General features: G+C 39.5%; 1 protein-coding gene across 3 annotated transcripts in view; it reads left to right on the forward strand.

The window, feature by feature from the left end:
* The window catches only part of SMOC2 (SPARC related modular calcium binding 2), a 1,727,408-nt gene that overhangs the window by 1,432,806 nt on the left and 275,393 nt on the right, over nucleotides 1–19,209 (forward strand). For all 3 annotated transcript variants that reach the window (XM_086927096.1, XM_086927097.1, XM_086927098.1), the window contains one exon: nucleotides 7,349–7,451. In XM_086927096.1, the coding sequence (XP_086783222.1) occupies nucleotides 7,349–7,451 (103 nt within the window). The remainder of the gene's footprint in view (nucleotides 1–7,348; nucleotides 7,452–19,209) is intronic.

Raw genomic sequence — 19,209 nt, forward strand, 5'->3', positions numbered from 1 at the left:
CGAAGTATTGCAAAGCAGTGCTTCGTGCTGCTTTGCATTACTTTCAGGGTACTTTCCAGCACAAAATACATTTTGTACTGGAAAGTAAATGACAGAAAAAACATTTTATTTATTTATTTATTTATTCAGAGTTTTATATAGCGCGAACAAGATCTTTGCAGATATCAGAGCGCTTCACAGAGGCAGGGGGTGAGGGCAACAGGAGGGTGACTAAACATAATATTGGGTACAGTATAATATTCAATAGCATGATCGGATAGCAGTCATGTGCTGATAAAATAACAATAAACAGTCAAGTAAAAGATAATATAAGACGGTGCAGAGTCTTTGGTCCAACTACAATAGAGATCAGGAGAGCTAGGCTGTAAGGATGGCTTATACCACTTTCTAAGAGTTACAGTGAGACAAGGGGTAGGGACATCAAGTTTCAGCAAACTAACGTGTACAATATAGTAATAGGTAGTAAGTGAGTAGTATAATAGGCTCACAATCAAATAAGAATATGATATCATTAGACATTAGACAGTGAGGTAGCCAGTGATACAAAAGCGGTGCAAAGTCTCTGATCCAACAACAATAAAGTTCAGGTGAACTTGGCCATAAGGATGGCTTTCACCTCTTTCTTGAAGAAGGCAGTGGAGGAGATAAGCCTGGTTTCAGGAGGGAGTGCATTCCAGATCCTGGGTGCCATTCCTTAGAAGGAGCGCAATTTTTTTCTTTCCTGAATCTGCGAGGTTTCAGGAGTAGATTTTTTGTACTTCTATTGGATCTCGACCCTCCTGATATAGTCAACTTTTGAGTGAGGTAGTTGGGTGCCTTGTGGTGTACGGCCGAGTGTGTCATAACAGCAATTTTCAGCTGTATTCTGGCTTCAAAGGGCAGCCATTTCAGGGATTTCAAATCAGGGGATATATGAGTGTTTTCTTGAGCCAGTAATGCGTCTCGTGGCAGCGTTCAAGGAGGCTCTTAGGGGTGCAGTTGTTGCTAGAGGGAGTCCGCTGAGGGCCACAATTCCATAGTCTATGCGGGGGATGACTAGGGCTTGTACAGCAGTTTGGAAGTCTTTGACTGGGAGGAAGGGTTTAAGTTTCCTTAGTGTGTTGATTTGGAAATTAGCTCCTTTCGTTGCTTTGCTAATGTGCTGTTGCATGTTGAGCTTTGCGTCAAGTGTGATGCTTAAGGATTTCGCAGAATCCACGATGGTGGGTCGGACATTGAGTGCTGTTAGGTGATTGAGCCAGATTTGGGTGGTGGTGATTTTCGCAGGGGGTGATATCAGGAGGAACTCAGTTTTCAGAGCATTTAGTTTAAGGTGATCATCGGCCAACCATGATTGGGTGTTTCTAAGTGTGTAGTTCAGGAGTTTGATATCTTCCGGGGATTGTACCTTTAGGTAAAGTTGAGTGTCATCGGCATACATATGGAAGTGTACATTGGATGCTTGGAGCAAGATGGCAAGTGGTTCCATGATGAGGTTGAACAGTGTGGGTGAAAGGGAGGATCCTTGTGGAACGCCTAAGTCTACTGGCACAGGTGAGGACAGCACATTGTTGATCTTGAACTTCTGAGACCGGTTATGTAGGAAGGAGGTGAACCATTTGACAACAGTCCCGGATAAACCCATTCTGGTGTTTAGCAGCTCCAGTAGGTTCTCATGTTTGACCGTGTCAAATGCTGATGAGAGGTCAAGAAGGTTGAGGAGGCATGAATCATTGCGATCAAGAATTTGGAGGGCGTCATCAATTATGTGTGTCATGGCCGTTTCCGTGCTGTGTTTCGCTCGGAAGCCTGATTGATGAGGGTTGAGGAGGTCGAACTGGTTAATGTGTTTTGTTAGTTGGAGTTGTACACATTTTTCCAGCAGTTTGGCCAAGGTGGGGATATTGGTGATAGGGCGGTAATTGTTTAGGTCAGATGGGTCAGCTGTAGGTTTCTTGAGTATGGGCGTGACTTGCCCCACCTTGAGGGAGTCAGGGATGAGACCTTGTTGAAGGGAACTGCTAATGATTTTGGTCCAGAGTGGGAGGAGCATGGGGGTGAAGTCTTTTACAGCATTAGCCGGTAGGGGGTCTATGAGGTGATTAGAGGGCTTCAAGGTGCCGAGCAGTTTGTGTATTGCTTCTTCAGAGTAGGTGTCGAAAGACATCCATGATGCGCTATTTTTAGGTTGAGTGTTAGGCATTCTGATGTGGCTAGGGTATCGGCTTACATCATTGAGGAGGTCAGTTCTTATGTTGTCGGTCTTTAGCTTAAAGAAAGCAGAAAAGTATTCACTGTGTGGGATATCGCTTGTTGTGTTGTTTGATTGTAAGGGTTGCGTCTTGGTTTGAGTTTTGACTAGTTCGAACAATTTTCTTGGTCGGTTTTTCGCTTGGTCAAGCTGGAGGCTAAAGAAGTCAGCTTTCGCACGCTTGATTTTCCTAAAGTAGGCATTTCTCTTGTTCTTAAGCGTTTTGCAATACATATAAAGTTTTCATATGTACACAATATACACTTCATTACATAAACATTTAGATCACGCTCATATATATGATACACTATATATATATATACACAATATATACAACATGTACAACATATATCAAACATATACAAATATCACAAACAAGTATATCAATAATTAGTTCCCCTACTGAGAACAAATCAATCAGGGTGTACACTCTTAATTCAGAGCAGTACACTATATGGTAGTCCCTATTGCGCCTGAGGAATAACACCTCAAAACTGTTAAAATGGCGCTTTCCTTCATTTACACAACTCTAAGTGATGGGACTCCTTTGCAAATGTACTTTGTTTCATGGCCCAATGATGCAATGGATTATTGGAGACGTGGGCATCTGGGCCCTGGCATAATCTCTGCAGTTGCCCCTGCTGAGCACTGCAGTCTCACTATAATGTACTTTAGAGTGAGTTCATGGTAGCCTTCTCCACAGGGTGTTGTGGTATAGGGTTCTGGTCGTGATGCACTTTTGAAAGACTTATCAGATGGCAATGGCTAGTTCGGCTCTGTATACCAGTTGCAAAACCAATTTATAAAATTAAAGTCTGGGTATACAATTAATTATGTTTCCACTTGTTCCTTTCAAGTTTGATGATCCCTAACATGCACTGCAGACACTTCTATCTAAAGTTGGCATGTTAAAATTCCAGTATGTAAAAATTCTTGCTAGTGCTGTAGCGAACCACGAATACAAGACCGGGCAATGCACCAGCTAAGCAGGATCCAACCACAAACCATATCTTGCGACTCTACTACTGCCTGCTATGGCACCTTTGATTGTCTTCATAATCACCAGCATGCCATATACACCAGCCAGAATGACCAACCACCATGGTCAGTATACGTTTGAGTGGCAGTCCAACACACTGCTCATCCAAAAATAGCAAAACGTGGGCATTCCCAAAGCAAGTAGATACACCTGAGGGGCAACCTCTGCCTCTCCCCTAGAGCCTGCATTCATGCTGGTTTAGGGGCTGAAGATTTACATTGGAGATAAGGGTAACAGAAGAGGGTGCATCTGCTGGGACACCACAACACCCACTGCCCAGGAATACCAAAGAGTTGAGCCTGATTGGAGAACGAGGTCAGAGGAGCAGAGATGCTGCAGAAAGACCTGTGTGTAAAGCATCAATTAAATGTAGTTGTTGCCGGCATGGAAAACGTTATAACAGAAGAGCATGGGCCGCTGTAATAAGCATAAAGGAACAATGAAAAACTACTGTGATGGAAAGGGAAAGCACAGTGAGTGAGAATGAAAGGAAACAACGGAAATGTTGGAGAGGAAACATGAGAGCATATATTTTTTTCCGAGAGTTTTACATAGCGCGAACTAGACCCGAGTCATCGGGTATCAGAGCGCTTTACATGAGCACCAGTTTCGTTACAGATGGACACATGCATTTTTTGTTAGGCACAGGGGGATGCAGGGGGGGCGTTCTGACGCAAGAAAAGGTCATAGAAGTGACGCAGTGAAATCTATAAGATTTCACTGCGCCACTTCTGGGACACAAATGTGTCAATTTCTTACGTCTGCCTCACAGCAGGCGTAAGACTGACGCAGGCCCTTTCACATGGGGCTTGCCCCATGTGAAAGGACACATTGCTGGAGTTGCGTCACTTTTGTGACACACTCCAGCAATGTGTCACTTTTGCGCCATACGGATACGTCAGAAATACTGACGTATTTGTAACTCCTTGCGCAATGATGCATCATACTGTAAATATGACGCACCATTGGTGTCGCAAGGAGGGCACAATGAAAAGTGACGCATCGCTGTTCTCACACAGCGATGCGTCACTTTTCATAAATGAGGCCCGGGAAGATTAAGTGATGATTTGCCCAGAATCACAGGATATTGAGCGTTGTTGCCGGGATGGATCCCGGTTCCCCAGCTTCGAGGTCGACTGCTCTAACTGTAAAGCTACATCCTGCTGTGAGAAAGACAATGGAGAAAGTTAGCATTGACGAAGACAATTTGCCTGGGCCTAATTAAGGTGTATATGTTCTCTGATATATTCGTGATCATCAGTCAATGCTACATACAGCGGTCGATTAAAATATAGATGGCAAATGTCTTTTACTCACAAAAAGCAGTATGAAATGGGAGGTGTACAGACCGTCAACGACTAAGTAGGTAACCTGGATGGTGCAACGGATAGAACAAATAGCACAACTTGTTACGAGTGATCGTTTTCTGCCATGAGTGTGTAAATATAAGAGCTAAACAGAATGGTTTGAGCCTAAAGGGGTGGCATGTATCCAGCTATTGGGATTCACGGTGCACCAACCATGTATTGCAATGAAAAGCACTTCCTAGGCAAACCAATCAGTCTGCTCCTTCACTGAACCAGCTCTTCACTGTACAAAAGCAAAACTCCATATGTCAGCAATGACAGCTCAGTGAAGCAATTGAAGCTCAACATGGGCCGACTACAAAGAAGAGCAGAGTGGGTTTACTTTTCTCTGCCTAAATAGTATTAGGTCTCGGATCAAATAGCTAAAGTTGTCTCTCATCAGACCTAAAACATGGTAGTAGTTCCAAAAAATACATCAACATGAAAGGAGTTAGTTACCTTTGTTTTGTTGTTATTATTTCAATAAATAGCAAGGCTGGAATGTTCATCAAAATAATAGCATGGTTTCCTGTGCCTACATCACATTATCCACAAGCCACGGGATAAAAGAAATGGAAAACCACCTAGTCTGAGAGGGAGAATGGACGCTGTGCCTCTTCCCTATGGCAAATATGCAATCCTGGTTAATATTAACTTTATTACAAAGACATTCAGGCTGGACATGCTCCTGGTGCCTGTGGTTTAATCTGAGGAGAGCCCATCTTGAGGCACAAAGGTCTGCTGTATAGTGGGCACCTAGCGCTTTTGTTAATGCAAAACAATATGTAAATGTTGAAAATGTACTAGTGCACATTCTAAGAATAAAAAGGTTTGTATAGTTAGCAGGTGGAGGGAAAGGCTCAAGGTGGGAATAGCCACATACATAAAAGACTATATAATTATATCAAAGCAGGTATCTAACTTACTAAGTGTTGTATCCTATGTGTTTGTGTTTTAATATCTGTTAACAGGTAAATCATACAGTTGGACTCACCACAGTATCTTTCACTGAGCATCTTGGTTGGAATCTTGCTATAGAACCTAAGCACGGACCGTGCATCAAGATTCCAACCAAGATAGCTCTCTTCAACCATGACATGAAATGAAGAGCTCAATACATATATATACATATAAAATCCTTCCTATTTCTTGTTGCGTCCATAAATCTTAACAGTTAGGATGAGGAAGGCGAAGAAATAGTACTGTGGTAAGACACTGCAATCACGGATACTGCAGTGAGAGACTGCAATCGCGCAGAGGAGCCTGGGGCCAAGAGGTTACTGTATCCAGTCAGCCCTGTGCCGTGTGGACGGCAAATTCATGGAAGTTGGTGAGTTTGTGAGCCTTTGAAGTTCCCCGGGGCATTCGAGTGCGGTAAACCCAGGATTGAGGCATCCCATTGTTTAGAATACGTGATCTGCCATGTGAGCAGACTATCAGCTTGTGACATTAGAAAATTATATATATATTTATGAAATGGTTATGTTTGTTGCAATAGGTCTCTTCTAAGATAAGAACATTTATATAATTTGCATGAAATAAGTGTGTTATGGATGGAGAATCAGCTTCTCCAGCATTTTCGGTAGAGTGTGGTGAACCTAATTTAGAATAGAGTCAGTGGAAAGATGGATTTCAATCCTATCTAAGGCGATTGGAGGGGATGAAAACACAGACAAACACAAACACAAATTTGTAGAGCAAAAACATTGTCTTGGTCCAGAAGGGAGAAGAGATTTAAAAACATCTACCACCATTAGATATAGATGAGAAGGAAGTGGAAGAGGAACTTGATATATATGAGAAAGCTGTAAGGTAATTAGATTTACACTATAAAAAAAACAGTAAATGAGGTTGAAGTGCAACAAATTTTTGATAGGATCCAATTACCTGATGAATCTACAGATGCTTTTGTGAATGATCTAAAAGTTTTATCTAATAAGTGCAATTATTAGTCATTTCGAGATCAAATGATTCACGATCAAATGGAATACAAGACTTCAGACTGTAAATTACAAGAGAAACTAGTGTTAGTAGATACATTAACTTTATAAAAAGATATAGATAATGCACACCAATATGAAGGATATGAATTGAGGCATGAAACAAACTCTTTAAGACTGTGAATGCAATACAGATAGTAAACAAAAAATAGTGTAAATAATAAGAGGTTTAGTAGAATATACTAGAGGGGTTAATCATAATAGAATGGAAATTGGAAACAAGAATACATTTGCTTTAGATGTGGTTTGAGTGGTCACTTAGCAAATTTGTCGTGGTTACCGTCACTTTTGTGACGCTAACCCAGCGCAAAATGTTTTTTAATCTACACCAGGTATTTTTTTAAGTTTTCAGACATCTTATGGGTGATCTTTTTTTCCTTATCTTGTCTTCAGCTTAAGATCGCGGGGTCTGAAAGGTGTTGATGCTGAAATGGCAGTCTCTATCAATATAACAGGTGCTGCTTGAACCCATGTAACCCGATGATTACCTGCCGCTCTTTTATAAAGCAGTCAATCAGAATCCAAAGGAGAACTTGTATTTGTGACCCTTGAAGTCCTCATACCATGTTTGATTGACATTCTTGATGATTGTTGATTTTATTTAAAAAACACTCTACATCCCACTTTTTTATATAAGAAAGTAACCATCTTAAAATCGGAGAATATGATACAAATAAGTTGTCTCTGGAAGTTTGTTTTTATAGTTGCTGACGAAATAACTGTTTTTTTCTAGGCTGCCCGGGTGCAAAGAAGCACGAGTTTTTGACCAGCGTTTTGGATGCACTAACCACAGACATGGTTCAGGCAGTATCGGATCTATCAGCCACATCGAGCAGGTATGCTGCCTTCTGGTTCATAAACAGTCACCTTTTTTAATTGGAAAAAATGTGGGTGTATACAACAGACATTTGATATTGCAATGAGCTCTGAACCGTGTCAGCCTCCAATTATCGTAAGAGAATTCCTCTTTGCATATCCCATATGCGCCCGGTTAATCTTTCAGTGTCAAATGCTTGCGAAGTTCAAATCTAGTTGTTCTTCCGGTGCATCATAAGAAGGAAGTGGGAGCTGCTAGTTCCTTTGGCAGCGCTTTCAGGAATCTGCGCCGTGAAGCTATACACAACATGTATATAATTAATAAACTAGATCGACAAGTACAATACGTTTGACTTACATTTCATTTTCACCTTTAAGCCCGACCCATTCATTCTGAGAATCCTTGTCTTCAGGGGCCAGGCAGGAAAATACTGAAAAGTTATCAATGTCCTGGCGGTAGGAAGACAGGAAGTCACTAGGTGCACTCAACATTAGCAGTAAGCCAGTAGCATGATGAACAGGAGAAGTGAAAAGCAGCGGGAGACTGATGGCAAGATGAAAGGGAGCTGCCATGCATGCTGAAAGGTAGGTGTAGCAGTGGCAAGATGTAAAAGAGCCACCAGGCATGTTGAATAGCACAAGCAGCCAAAGGGAGGGAGAAGGACCCACTGGGCAGGCTGAGCACAGCAGTAGTACAGCATCTGACAACAGGCAATCGATAGCTACGGTGACTGTATGAGCAGTGTTCAATGAGTATCAAAAGAAGGGCCACTGGACACACATAATACCACAAGTGTTACATGACTGCACTTGAAGTAACAAGCTGTGTTCAATTCACAAAGATAGCATTGGAGGGAAAGGAATCAAACAGCCTCACCCCAGTAGAAGTGGCTAAAGTTTTTCTAGATTTAAACCATTTATTTTTGCTGTATTGGCTATACAATGGCCAGCCATTTTGAAATCATGAAGTATATGGTGTCCTGATATGCAAAGGAACAACTTAATACAGTGACTACCTTAAGGTTCAGGTAAGGTGGCCATTTTAATGTATATAAAAATATATGTTTTCTTGAGTGAATGAATATATATATATTACTGCCAAAAGTAGTCGTTGTTGTGATATATTACCTACTGGCGGTCGCCAGTAGGTGGTTATAGTTAGGACCTAGTTTCAATAGGAAATCCGCAACATTCTATTTGGAATAAATTTGGCGCCGGTCAATGAATCTTCATGACATTCTCCAAGAAAATGGCCTTCTCCGCTCCACTCCTTCCCTTGAAGTTTGGGGGTGATTCGTCAAGCGGGGGCCGAGAAAAAAGGGGGGTCCCAAAATGTGTTTTCCAAATGCAATTTTCCATAGGACCTTTACGTGAGGCTACAGCCCAAACTGCTGAACGGAATTACACCAAATTTGGCAAAAAGGTTGAGTTCGGTTCGCAGATTACGCTAAAATCATAGATATATCTATAGACGATACGTACCGTAAAACGTACGATTACGAGCACAAGCTGCATGCTGATTGGCTGTCAACTGTCTGTCAACACTCCAAACCAGGAAGTGTTGGCAGCCATCTTGTGCCTCGGTAGAACCGAGGCATAAGAAAGCAGTGAAAGAACCGCATACGTGCATGGTACGCGTACAGTAAATGTACCGTAAAAAAAGAAATAGCCTCTATCACTAATTTTTATAATTCCCGGGGACCACCTCCCCCCGGGGCTTTAACTATATGTATGGGGGACTCATGGCCCCCCCCCCGCAGCCTGTGGGGACCGCCACCTCTAATATATAGAAAATAGAGGGGTTCGTGATGGGCCCCCCAGCCCCATGGACGTTCACCCCCTGGGGCTTTTGAATGTTGGGAGGGGGGCCGTGCAGCCCCCCTCCTGGAGCCTTTGATGGCCCTGGCCACCGCCACCCCCCAGGGATGGCTCCTGCAGTGTCCTGTGGTGCCTACCCCCGGTACACTGCTGTTTGCTATGGGAGGGCGGGAGTCTCGCAGCTCCCACCCTACCATAGCAAACTGCTTTCCTATTTGAAAGAGAGAGCAGGAAACCTGCTCTCTCTTTCAAGTAAGAAAGCAGATTGCTTTTTGTCAGAGAGAGCAGCAATGCTGGCTTCCGAAGGACGCGGGGAGCCGGCTGGGACCGTGGGGGCATTGGGGCTACCCCCCACAGTCCCCAACGTTGTTTTTTAGCCCTAGGGGATGGGGTCCCAGGGATTATAAAAAATTAGTGATAAAGGCTATTTTGTTTTATGGTAGATTTACCGTGCACGTACCATGCACGTACGTATGACGTACTGTGTGAAGTCTGTGACTCGTCCTGTAAGCGTACCTAAGCAAGTAAAAATCAATTAAAAAATATATTTTACAGATATCTATCAAGTTTATATGTTTATATGTTAGTTGGTTGTAATGAGACCTTATCTCTTTATTGGTACTTATAAGTAAGTACTTATGCATAGTCTAAACTTGTTGAGGAGCAGGGTTTTATAGAGTGCTGAACTTTTGACCTCTGTTGACAGTTGACTTTTGCATGATCTGTTGGGGGTAGGGTGGAAAGTTATGTCAGTTGGAAAGATTTGAACTGTTGAACCAATAGAAATTTGTGTTTGGTTCTGAATTAATGTGTGAAGGAATTTGATTTGTTATTAACATGTATATATGTGTATATTGAGAGGGAAAATGTGCCATTCTTTGGTTCTGCTGCAAGCACTGAAGTAGAGAGATTCTGTATAAGACTATCTGCTGTGTGAGTGGCATTCTTCTTAATCTACCAATCAGTTTGAGAGGTGAGTTGATAACTTGTAAGGGAATGTATGTGGTGCATTTTATTTTTAGCAAGAGTAATGTGTTTATATTTCTAATGTTTGTAGAATCATATTCTGAGTTTGTCTGCATTTGGATAACTATTGTGATGAAATCATTTGGTAAGGTAATGTGTTTAGTGAGTCACTTTTGGGCAATAAAGTGCAGTACTAAAAAATGTAGAATGTGTGCAGTCACTTTTTTAGTTGTAGAGTAGTTAGTAGTGTTGCTTGCTTAGAATCAGACTTGTGTTCTAAATCTACAATTTTGTAGTCAGTATACATACACTGCTGCACACACTCTTGGGCAGATTTACAAGCCCCTTGTGCCTCTTCGTTGTTCTATTATGTCACATTTTTGATGTAATGTTGGCAAAAATAATGCAGCAAATTTGAAATGTATTTGCAAAATGAGTCAGGGTTGTCCACTGCAATGTAGTAGTTATATACATGGAATGTGTGCAGTCACTTAACTGTTTTAGTGTAGTAAATGTGTTTTGGTAAAATGTATTATCTCATATTTTTTGTCTAGAATCACCCTGAGCGTCTGTGTACATTAAGGAATTATACTTGCCCCTTTGTCCATAATCTCCCCCTCTCTCCTCATAGTCAACCTCTCTCTGCTTATACTGTCCCCTCTCTTCTGATATTCCCCCTCTTTCCTTATTCTCACTTCTCTCTCCTCGTAGTGCTCCTTGTCTTCAAACTCCCCCTTGTCCTCATATTCCCCTCTCTGTCCTGTTACTCCTCCCTTTCGACTCATATTCCCCATTGTCCTCATAGTCCCCCTGTCTGTGCTCATACTCACCTCTTTTTCCATATTCTCCCCTCTCTTCACACTCTCTCTCTCTCTCTCCTCATACTCTTTCTTCTCTCCCCATACCCCCCTTTTTTCCTGTTACTCCACCCTCTCTGCTCATTTGTCCCCCTTTCCTCATACTCCGTCCTCTCATTATACTCTCCCGTATTGTCTGATACTTCTCCCTCTTTCCTCATACACATCCCTGTCTACTTATACACATCTGTGTGTTTTTATACTCCTCTCTATTTCTTCATTCTCAATCTTCTCTCTTCATATTCTTCCCTGTTTCCTCATACTGCTTGTGTGTCCTCATACGCTGAAGCACTTATAAATTCAGTCAGGCACTCTCCTTACAGAAGTGTAATCTTTTAGTCAGTACTCAAGTATTGATGCAGTGAAGTAGGGCTTAGCAGATGAACTGCTTAATTTCTTTTTAGAATGTTATATATATTTTTTTACATATTCTATTTTTCATCAGTAAAAGAAATTCATCATACCTTCAAAAAGTGAAAAGAGGAAACAACATAATAAAGCTTATTATTTAAAGAGAAGTCATCCACAAGATTTACCTAAACAACAATGTGTGAACAAAAAGAAAAAAGTTCTGGTAAGAGAACGAAGATTTTTTTGAAGAACTTATCAAATACAAGGAGTAGTGTGCACAATGTCAAAATTACAAATTGTGTATCTGCAACTAAAAATAAAAGCAAGAGAAAAGAGAACAACCATGGGAATTCATCTTGTAAAAAAACAGTGTATAGTAAAAGGAGGAAGAATCAATTTCAGGAAATTAGAAAAAGAATGTTTTATAATAGTTTTGTTGAATTTGATCAAGGGAGTGAACAAATGTAAGAAAAAAACAGCATTTTATAAGAAGAAGAAACGTATAAAAAATGTAGTTGAGAAAGCTTTGGAATTGAAAAAATAATGTTTATTTTAGTAATCAATAGAATTCGATCACTAGATAAGCCAATACATTTAATGAAAGCCAAAAGTAAGAGGAGAAGAGTAATTAACAGAAGTAATTTTTCTGATTTTTTTTGGATAAATGGATACATAGTTTAAGTTCTGAGCCTTTTTTTAATGACAAAAGTTATCTTCAGAGTAATGATTTGTTCAATGCAGTTGAAACTAGTGGTCGTGCTTATGAGGTTACAAATGGTTGTCCTATTGAGAAAGAGAAAATTGTTCCTAGAAATGCAGAAGAGGTGTTAGCTGATGAAGTTTTAGGGAGACGTCCTAAAGCTCCAGTGTGCACTTGGAATTGCAGTAGTATTTGTAGTGTACAGCAGGAATCTATTGATTTTGTATGCAATTTCCTACGTAACTATACTAAGAAAAGTGTTAAACAAAAGATTAAGATGTTGCAAGGACTAGACCTTTGCAGAGTGAGAGAAAATACTGGTTTGCAAGGTCATTATCTGGCTTGTCTTTCTAAAAAAGTATGTTGAAGTGTTTTCACCATTTCAGGATGCTAGCAGTACATCATACTGAAATGAGGAAATTAGTCAGAAGATTGTATTATGCAAAAAGTTCAGCACTAATGTTAAAAAAGTTGAACAGGGCTCTTTTACGTGGATCTGTATCAGATCTAATGACGTTTGTGAAGAAATTCAGGTTAGGTACTTTGGTCCTGAGGAAGACAGTACAGAAATTGATACATTAATAGAAGGAAATGTAGAAGAGAATGTACAACATTGTAGTACAGAAATTTTTGAGCAGGAAATTACAAAGTTTAAGGTGATTTCAGGTGAAAGGCCAAATTATTCTTGTATTTGTTGTCGACGAACTCATTATAAAAATCAGACCAGGACTGTTGATCTGAATTTAAAAATTGAAAAGGAAAATAATATTGAGTGGATGGAATTTGCAACTTATTTGTTGGTAGAGAATTGTTTTGATTTGAGTTCTGATCAGCGTATTTGTAAATATTGTTATAACAAATTAGATGAGAACAAAATGCCTGCTAGATATGTGCATAATAATCTTGAGCTGGTAAATATTCCTTCTGAACTGATGGATTTAAATACTTATGAGTCTATTCTTTTTCAATGTGTGCATCCGTTTCAGGCTATTGTTCGTATGGAGCCTAAGACAGGAAAATTGCCTCCTTCAGATTTACAGAGAGGATTAAAGGGAAGAGTTGTATATTTGCCTCTATATTTAAAGAAAATATTGAAACAATTGGTGTAGAAAATGTAGAAGATGAACCTTTAGTTATTCTTGTTAATTACGTTCCTACTAAGAGTAAGAAAATGTGGCAAAAATTAGTGGATGTTAGGAAAGTGAAAAAGGCAACATTGTATCTGGTAAAAAATAATCAATAGTACAAAAATGTGTATGTGAGAGGAGAAGAAATAACTGTAGAAGAAGATAGTGACTCGCCATCTGGACAATTTGAAAAAGTGGATGTGCCCAGAACTGAAGAAATCTACGAACATTACAGTGTTCATCCACTTCATTCTAAAGAAGTGATGGGAATACTATAGAGTTATTCCAAATGAAAGAAGCAAAGGGAAGTCCCATTAGTGTATGGAAAAAAGCTTAGAAGCTCGTTTCCCTCAGTTGTTTCCCACAGGAAAAGGAGGACGATATGATGACCGACCTGTGCAGATTCCTGTATCTGAATACCGGACATCAAGATTGTATGCAGAAGATCCAAGATTTCGACAATGTATTCCGTATTTGTTTCATCTTTTGTTTGAGAGTGATTTGTCTGGACTTTCTTATGCAGTAAACAATATATTGAAAACAGGTGTACATCTACAAAATGTTTCGGCAAAGGAATTTATGGAAAAAGTACTGCAGAAAGATAATGTTTTTGAATCTCCGCTAATTAATCTCATGGCATGTCAGTGTGGTACTAATGAGTACTGGTACTGTTGTCATGGAGAACTTAAATGTATGCTAAGGAACCTAGGAACTCCTATATGGTTCCTTACTCTAAGCTGTGCTGAATATGCTTGGGATGATTTACTTCAATTTCTTCGAGAGGCAAATCCAAATATACTAAATATTAAATACAAGACACCTGGAAAATTGTGCTCTTTGGATCCAGTTAATGTATACAGGTATTTCAATCATAGATTTGAAGCTATGATGTATTTTATCACCAATAAAAAAAATCCTCCTCTTGGAGAGGTTCTGGATTTCTTTTGGAGAAAGGAGTATCAAGCGAGAGGTGCTCCTCACATACATATGCTAATATGGATCAAAGATGTTCCCGAATTTGGAACTGACTCAGATGATACTGTGTTGTCTTTTATTGAAGAATATGCTACATGTGGTATACCCAAAAGTACACTAGATAAGGACTTAAGACAACAAGTCTTACGATTCCAAAGCCATCGTTGTGGGAAATACTGTCGTCGAAAGTACAAATTTAAGGACATATTCTACACCAAATGTCGTTTTGGATTTCCACGTCCTGTAATATCGAAAGGAAGAGTGAACAGTTTTATGTCATCTTTGCAACATACTATCATAAGAAAGTCTCTAAAAAATACCTACTACTTAAGAAGAAATGAAGAGTCAAAATACATAAATGACTACAACCCAGTCATTTTGTCCATGTGGAATACTAACATGGATATTCAATATGTTGCGGACAATTCCATTGCTGTTGCTCGATATGTTACATCCTACATAACAAAATCAGAAAAGACGGAATTGAAGGAAATGTGAGAAGAGTTTTCCCACGAGAAGAGTCTAAGTAAGAAATTATATAGTTACAGTTTGAAGATGTTATCTCATCAAGAAATTGGAGCATATGAATGCTCGGATCGCTTATCATCTGCAAGTCTATACCCCAAATCTAGAAGAATCATTTGGGTGAGTCTAGGTCTTGCTGCAACACGAAATCGAGTACTTAAATCTGTACAAGAAATTGAATATTTAGCTGAAAAAGAGCCAGAAAGTACAGATCTTGTGAAAACTAATATGTTGGATACATATTATCCAAATAGAAGTCATCATCTTGAGAACATTTGTCTCTATGAAGTGCTGCAAAACTATATTTTTAAACGGAATAGTACAGAAAACATCAATAATGGTATATATGCCGTGATTGCTTCTGAAGGGTGTTTGGTGAAACAAAGAAAAGGACATTTGATTAATCACTGTAAACTGAGTTGCGAAACTCCTGACAAAAGGGAATTTTACTATTTAGCTCTTTTGCAACTTTTCAAGCCATGGCGTTCAGAGTTGAAATTACTTGGAGATTTTGAGAGCTATGAAGATTCCTTCAACCCAAGTAAAGATACTATAGAATGTCCTGTTTTTGCTAAATGTGTGAAAATTGAGCAAGAAGCTACAATTGCAGCTGAGATTGCTAGAAACAGTTCTCAAGACAGTCAAACTTCTGCTCCATTGAGTCAGGATCCACTAGGAGAACCAATTGTTCAAAATGAAGCAGCAACTGATATGGAAGAGGTGAAAACAGCAATGTATCAAGCTCAAGAAGATGTAACAAACCTAGGAAACTTGGAAGAACATCTAAATGTCGAGCAGAAACAAATATATGAGCAAGTGAGAGAACAGATTAACCATGGATTACTTCATGAAAAGAAAGAGTGCTCTTGCTCATCATTTTAACCTATCCGAATGTATGTGAGTGGACAAGCTGGAACAGGAAAAAGTTTTTTAATTAAAGTAATTACAACTTATCTACAGAAAACAACTGAGTCGCATTTGTCTTGTGTTGTCACTGCTCCAACTGGGTTGGCGGCACACAATATTAAAGGAATTACTTTACATTGTTTATTAATGCTACGAGTAGAGCATGAAAACAAATTGGAATACCACAAGCCATCTGGAGAAGCTTGTTGTGAAGTTTCAAGAGTGTTGAAGAAAATGAAACTTCTCATTATTGATGAAGTAAGTATGGTATCAAACTTAATGCTTTCCTTTGTGCATTTAAAGAATGCAGCAAATTCTTAAAACAGAGTATGAAGTATTATTTGGAGGAAAGCACGTGATCATTTTTGGAGATCTACTACAACTTACTCCTGTAAAAGGACAACCAGTGTTTAAAACACTGGCGCATGAAGATACCAGAAATTCTTTGGGGAGCATTGGAAATGTTAACATTTGGTCATTTTTTTAATATAAGGAACTTATTACAAATATGCGTCAGGCAAACGATGCTGATTATTGAAATATTCTTCAAGATATAAGAATTGGAAAAGTGACAGAACATGGCAAACAAGCTTTACAGAGACAATTACTTTCCAATTTGTTTCCAAATGAAAATATTGTTCCTGAGCAAATATATATGAGAATTGCAGAAAACAAATCTGTAATCTGCTTAATGCCAACACTGCGTGAATGTTCTATATTCAATGAAGAAATTTGAAAGTTGGAAAATGAAGAAATTATTAAATTGGAAGCTATTGATAAAATAGAACATGAAGGAATCACTATTATTTTGTCTTAAAAGTTGAAGAGGAAATTGGATTGTTTAGAGGAATCGATAAGTAAAACTAAGTAAAGGAAAGAGCTGACTAAATTCCTAGATAAAGAAGAAACTAGAACGGCCCTGAAAGTGGCAAATAAAAATTTAAAGAAGATAATATGGAATGAAAAAACGAAGCCAATAACGCTCTCTGGACTCGTATATTCTATGCTAGTAACCTAGGAAATTCGAGGGAATTCTGGAAGATGGTTAATACCCTAAATAGGCCGGATAACGTTATAGTCTCATCAGTGTTGACTGAAACTGAATGGGTACATTTTTTTAAGCCATCATTAAAATCCACATCCAGCAGTACAGGGAATTGAAGACCATAACCTATGGAAGGAAACTGCAATAACAAATCAAGAACCAGTCATGGAAATAACACAGGAGCAGATTGTTAAACTAATAAAGAAGCAAAAAAATGGAGCACCAGAACCGAACGGGATACTTTTTTCTGTATACAAAGATGATCCAGAAACATGTAAAGGTCTTTAAAGAAATAGCTAGTAAAGGGGAGATTCCTGAAAGCTGGAGAGGCTCCTTAATATCCCCAATTTTAAAAAAAGGAGATTGGGCGCTTCCTGAAAACTATCGTTTAATAACGCTACAAGACACTGATGCAAAACTTTTTGCATCCTATCTGCTAACAATCTTATCTGACGTGGTGAAAAAGAAAAATATCCTTCCACCAACCCAAACCGGCTTCATTAAAGGACTTGGTACATCCTCTAATATCCTGGCACTATCTATTTTAATGGAAAAGGCAATCTTAAAGGGTGAATCACTGTTTCTATGTTTTGTTGATTTTAAATCAGCTTTTGACTGTGTCAACAGCGATATTTTATGGAAAAAGTTACAAGCACAAGGGATTCCTCAGCCTTTAATATACCTGATCAGTCTCCTGTATAAAAAAACCTGGGCCGAAGTTCGTATTGGGAACGGCAGATCATTAACTGGGAAAATACCAACGCTTGGCGATGTTAAGCAAGGCTGCGTATTGGCACCTTTATTATTTAATCTGTTTTTAACTGATTTAACCGAAGCTTTGAACAAGATAAATGCCCATCCACCGAAACTTGCAGATCAGCATATATCAAATTTGCTATATACAGATGATGTTATTCTTTTAAGTAGAACAAAGGTGGGCTTACAAAGGTTAATTACACGTATACAGGAGTACGCAATAAAAAATTAAAATGGTAATAAATGAATCAAAATTTAAAGTTATGGTTGTCTCAAAAAATCAAAGAAGGAAATACAATATGAAATGGTTCTTAGGTAAGGGAAAACTGGAGCAAACTAAAACCTATAGATACCTTGGACTGGTTTTGGATGATAATGGTAGCTTTAAACCTCAGAAATTGGACGTCGCCCGGAAGGCGAACTCACTAACAGGTGCATTTGGTATGATAAAAAAATCCACCAGCAATTTAACATTCCAGCCGCTACTTAAAGTCATATCTGCGAAATTGCTACCTTCCCTTAACCAATGGCAGTGAAGCATTGAACGGAAAGGACGCAATAATAATAAACAAAGAAATCTCGAAAACTTTTCGATCCCTTTTCAGCTTATCTAAAAATGCCTCACAGTCCCAAATTAGATTAGAATTTGGCTTGAATAACCAACTACATGCTCGAATGGGTAACACAATTAAAGTATGGTATAGGGTAAAAAATGGAAATCAAAAGTGTGTACAGAGTTCCCCACGGAGGGTTGGGTAAATTGAGGGAATGACTCTCTCTCTGGAATGAGTTATGTGATAGGGAATAAGGTAATCCCTTAGCAGAATTAAGGATGCCTCACACAATTCAAAGGTTGGACGACTGTTGCCATCCCACCCGATGATTGTATCGTGTCATCATTGGCCTCCTGCTCCAACGGCAGGCTGGCGGTGCAATGCCTGTCGGGTAGCACTGAGTGCTACTCTTTAGTGGAGTTCTTTTATTCCTCAGCCAATAGATGCATGTGTGTGAGGGGCCAAAAAGGAGTGCAATAGTGAGCGTGAGTGAAAAGTTAAAAAAGGTCAGTAGAGTCCATTAAGAACCTTTAATGATATGGCTCACTGCCTCGTTTAAAAGTGGTGAAGGGAGGGGTACCGAGGCACAAAGAGTAAGGTGATTTGGCCTTGTTCAACCCTCGCCTATGGTGCGGTCAACATGTTTCATGCCACTCGGGCAATTCTTCAGGACCTTAATTGCTCATCAACTTGCAGGGATTCTCAACCGTTAGCAAAAATTAGATATACAACCTGCAGGGTATCGCAGGATGGAATTCTACGTGATTTCCCGCCCTAGGTGTGGGGAAAGAAAGAGAGAAGGGCACAATCAATGTTGTGCCTTGCAACTGGAGATTTGTACAAATAGAGTCATCATGCACAACAGGTATGGTACAATGAACCCTACAAAAGTGAAGTGAAGGTGCAAGAGAGAGAGAGAAGACTTACAAATTAAAGCAATCGGGGAGAGGATTTACATTCTAAGTGCCAAATGTCATCAGTGGTCAGGGTGCATAAGTTCGATGTACATAAGGCTATATACTCCATGCTTAGTCACTCATATGTGTCTTACAGCCAAGGGGTAGTGTATTCGTTAAATTGGGAGTTGGAGATTAAAATCAGAACCAAAGCACTTCAATCGGTGAAGAACAAACGGGAACACCAGGGTTGGATATTCTCAAGAGGTCCTTACCCTGGTAGACAGACCCCACTGACTGTC

This window comes from Lissotriton vulgaris, chromosome 6, assembly GCF_964263255.1.
Source record: "Lissotriton vulgaris chromosome 6, aLisVul1.2, whole genome shotgun sequence".
NCBI lineage: Eukaryota > Metazoa > Chordata > Amphibia > Caudata > Salamandridae > Lissotriton > Lissotriton vulgaris.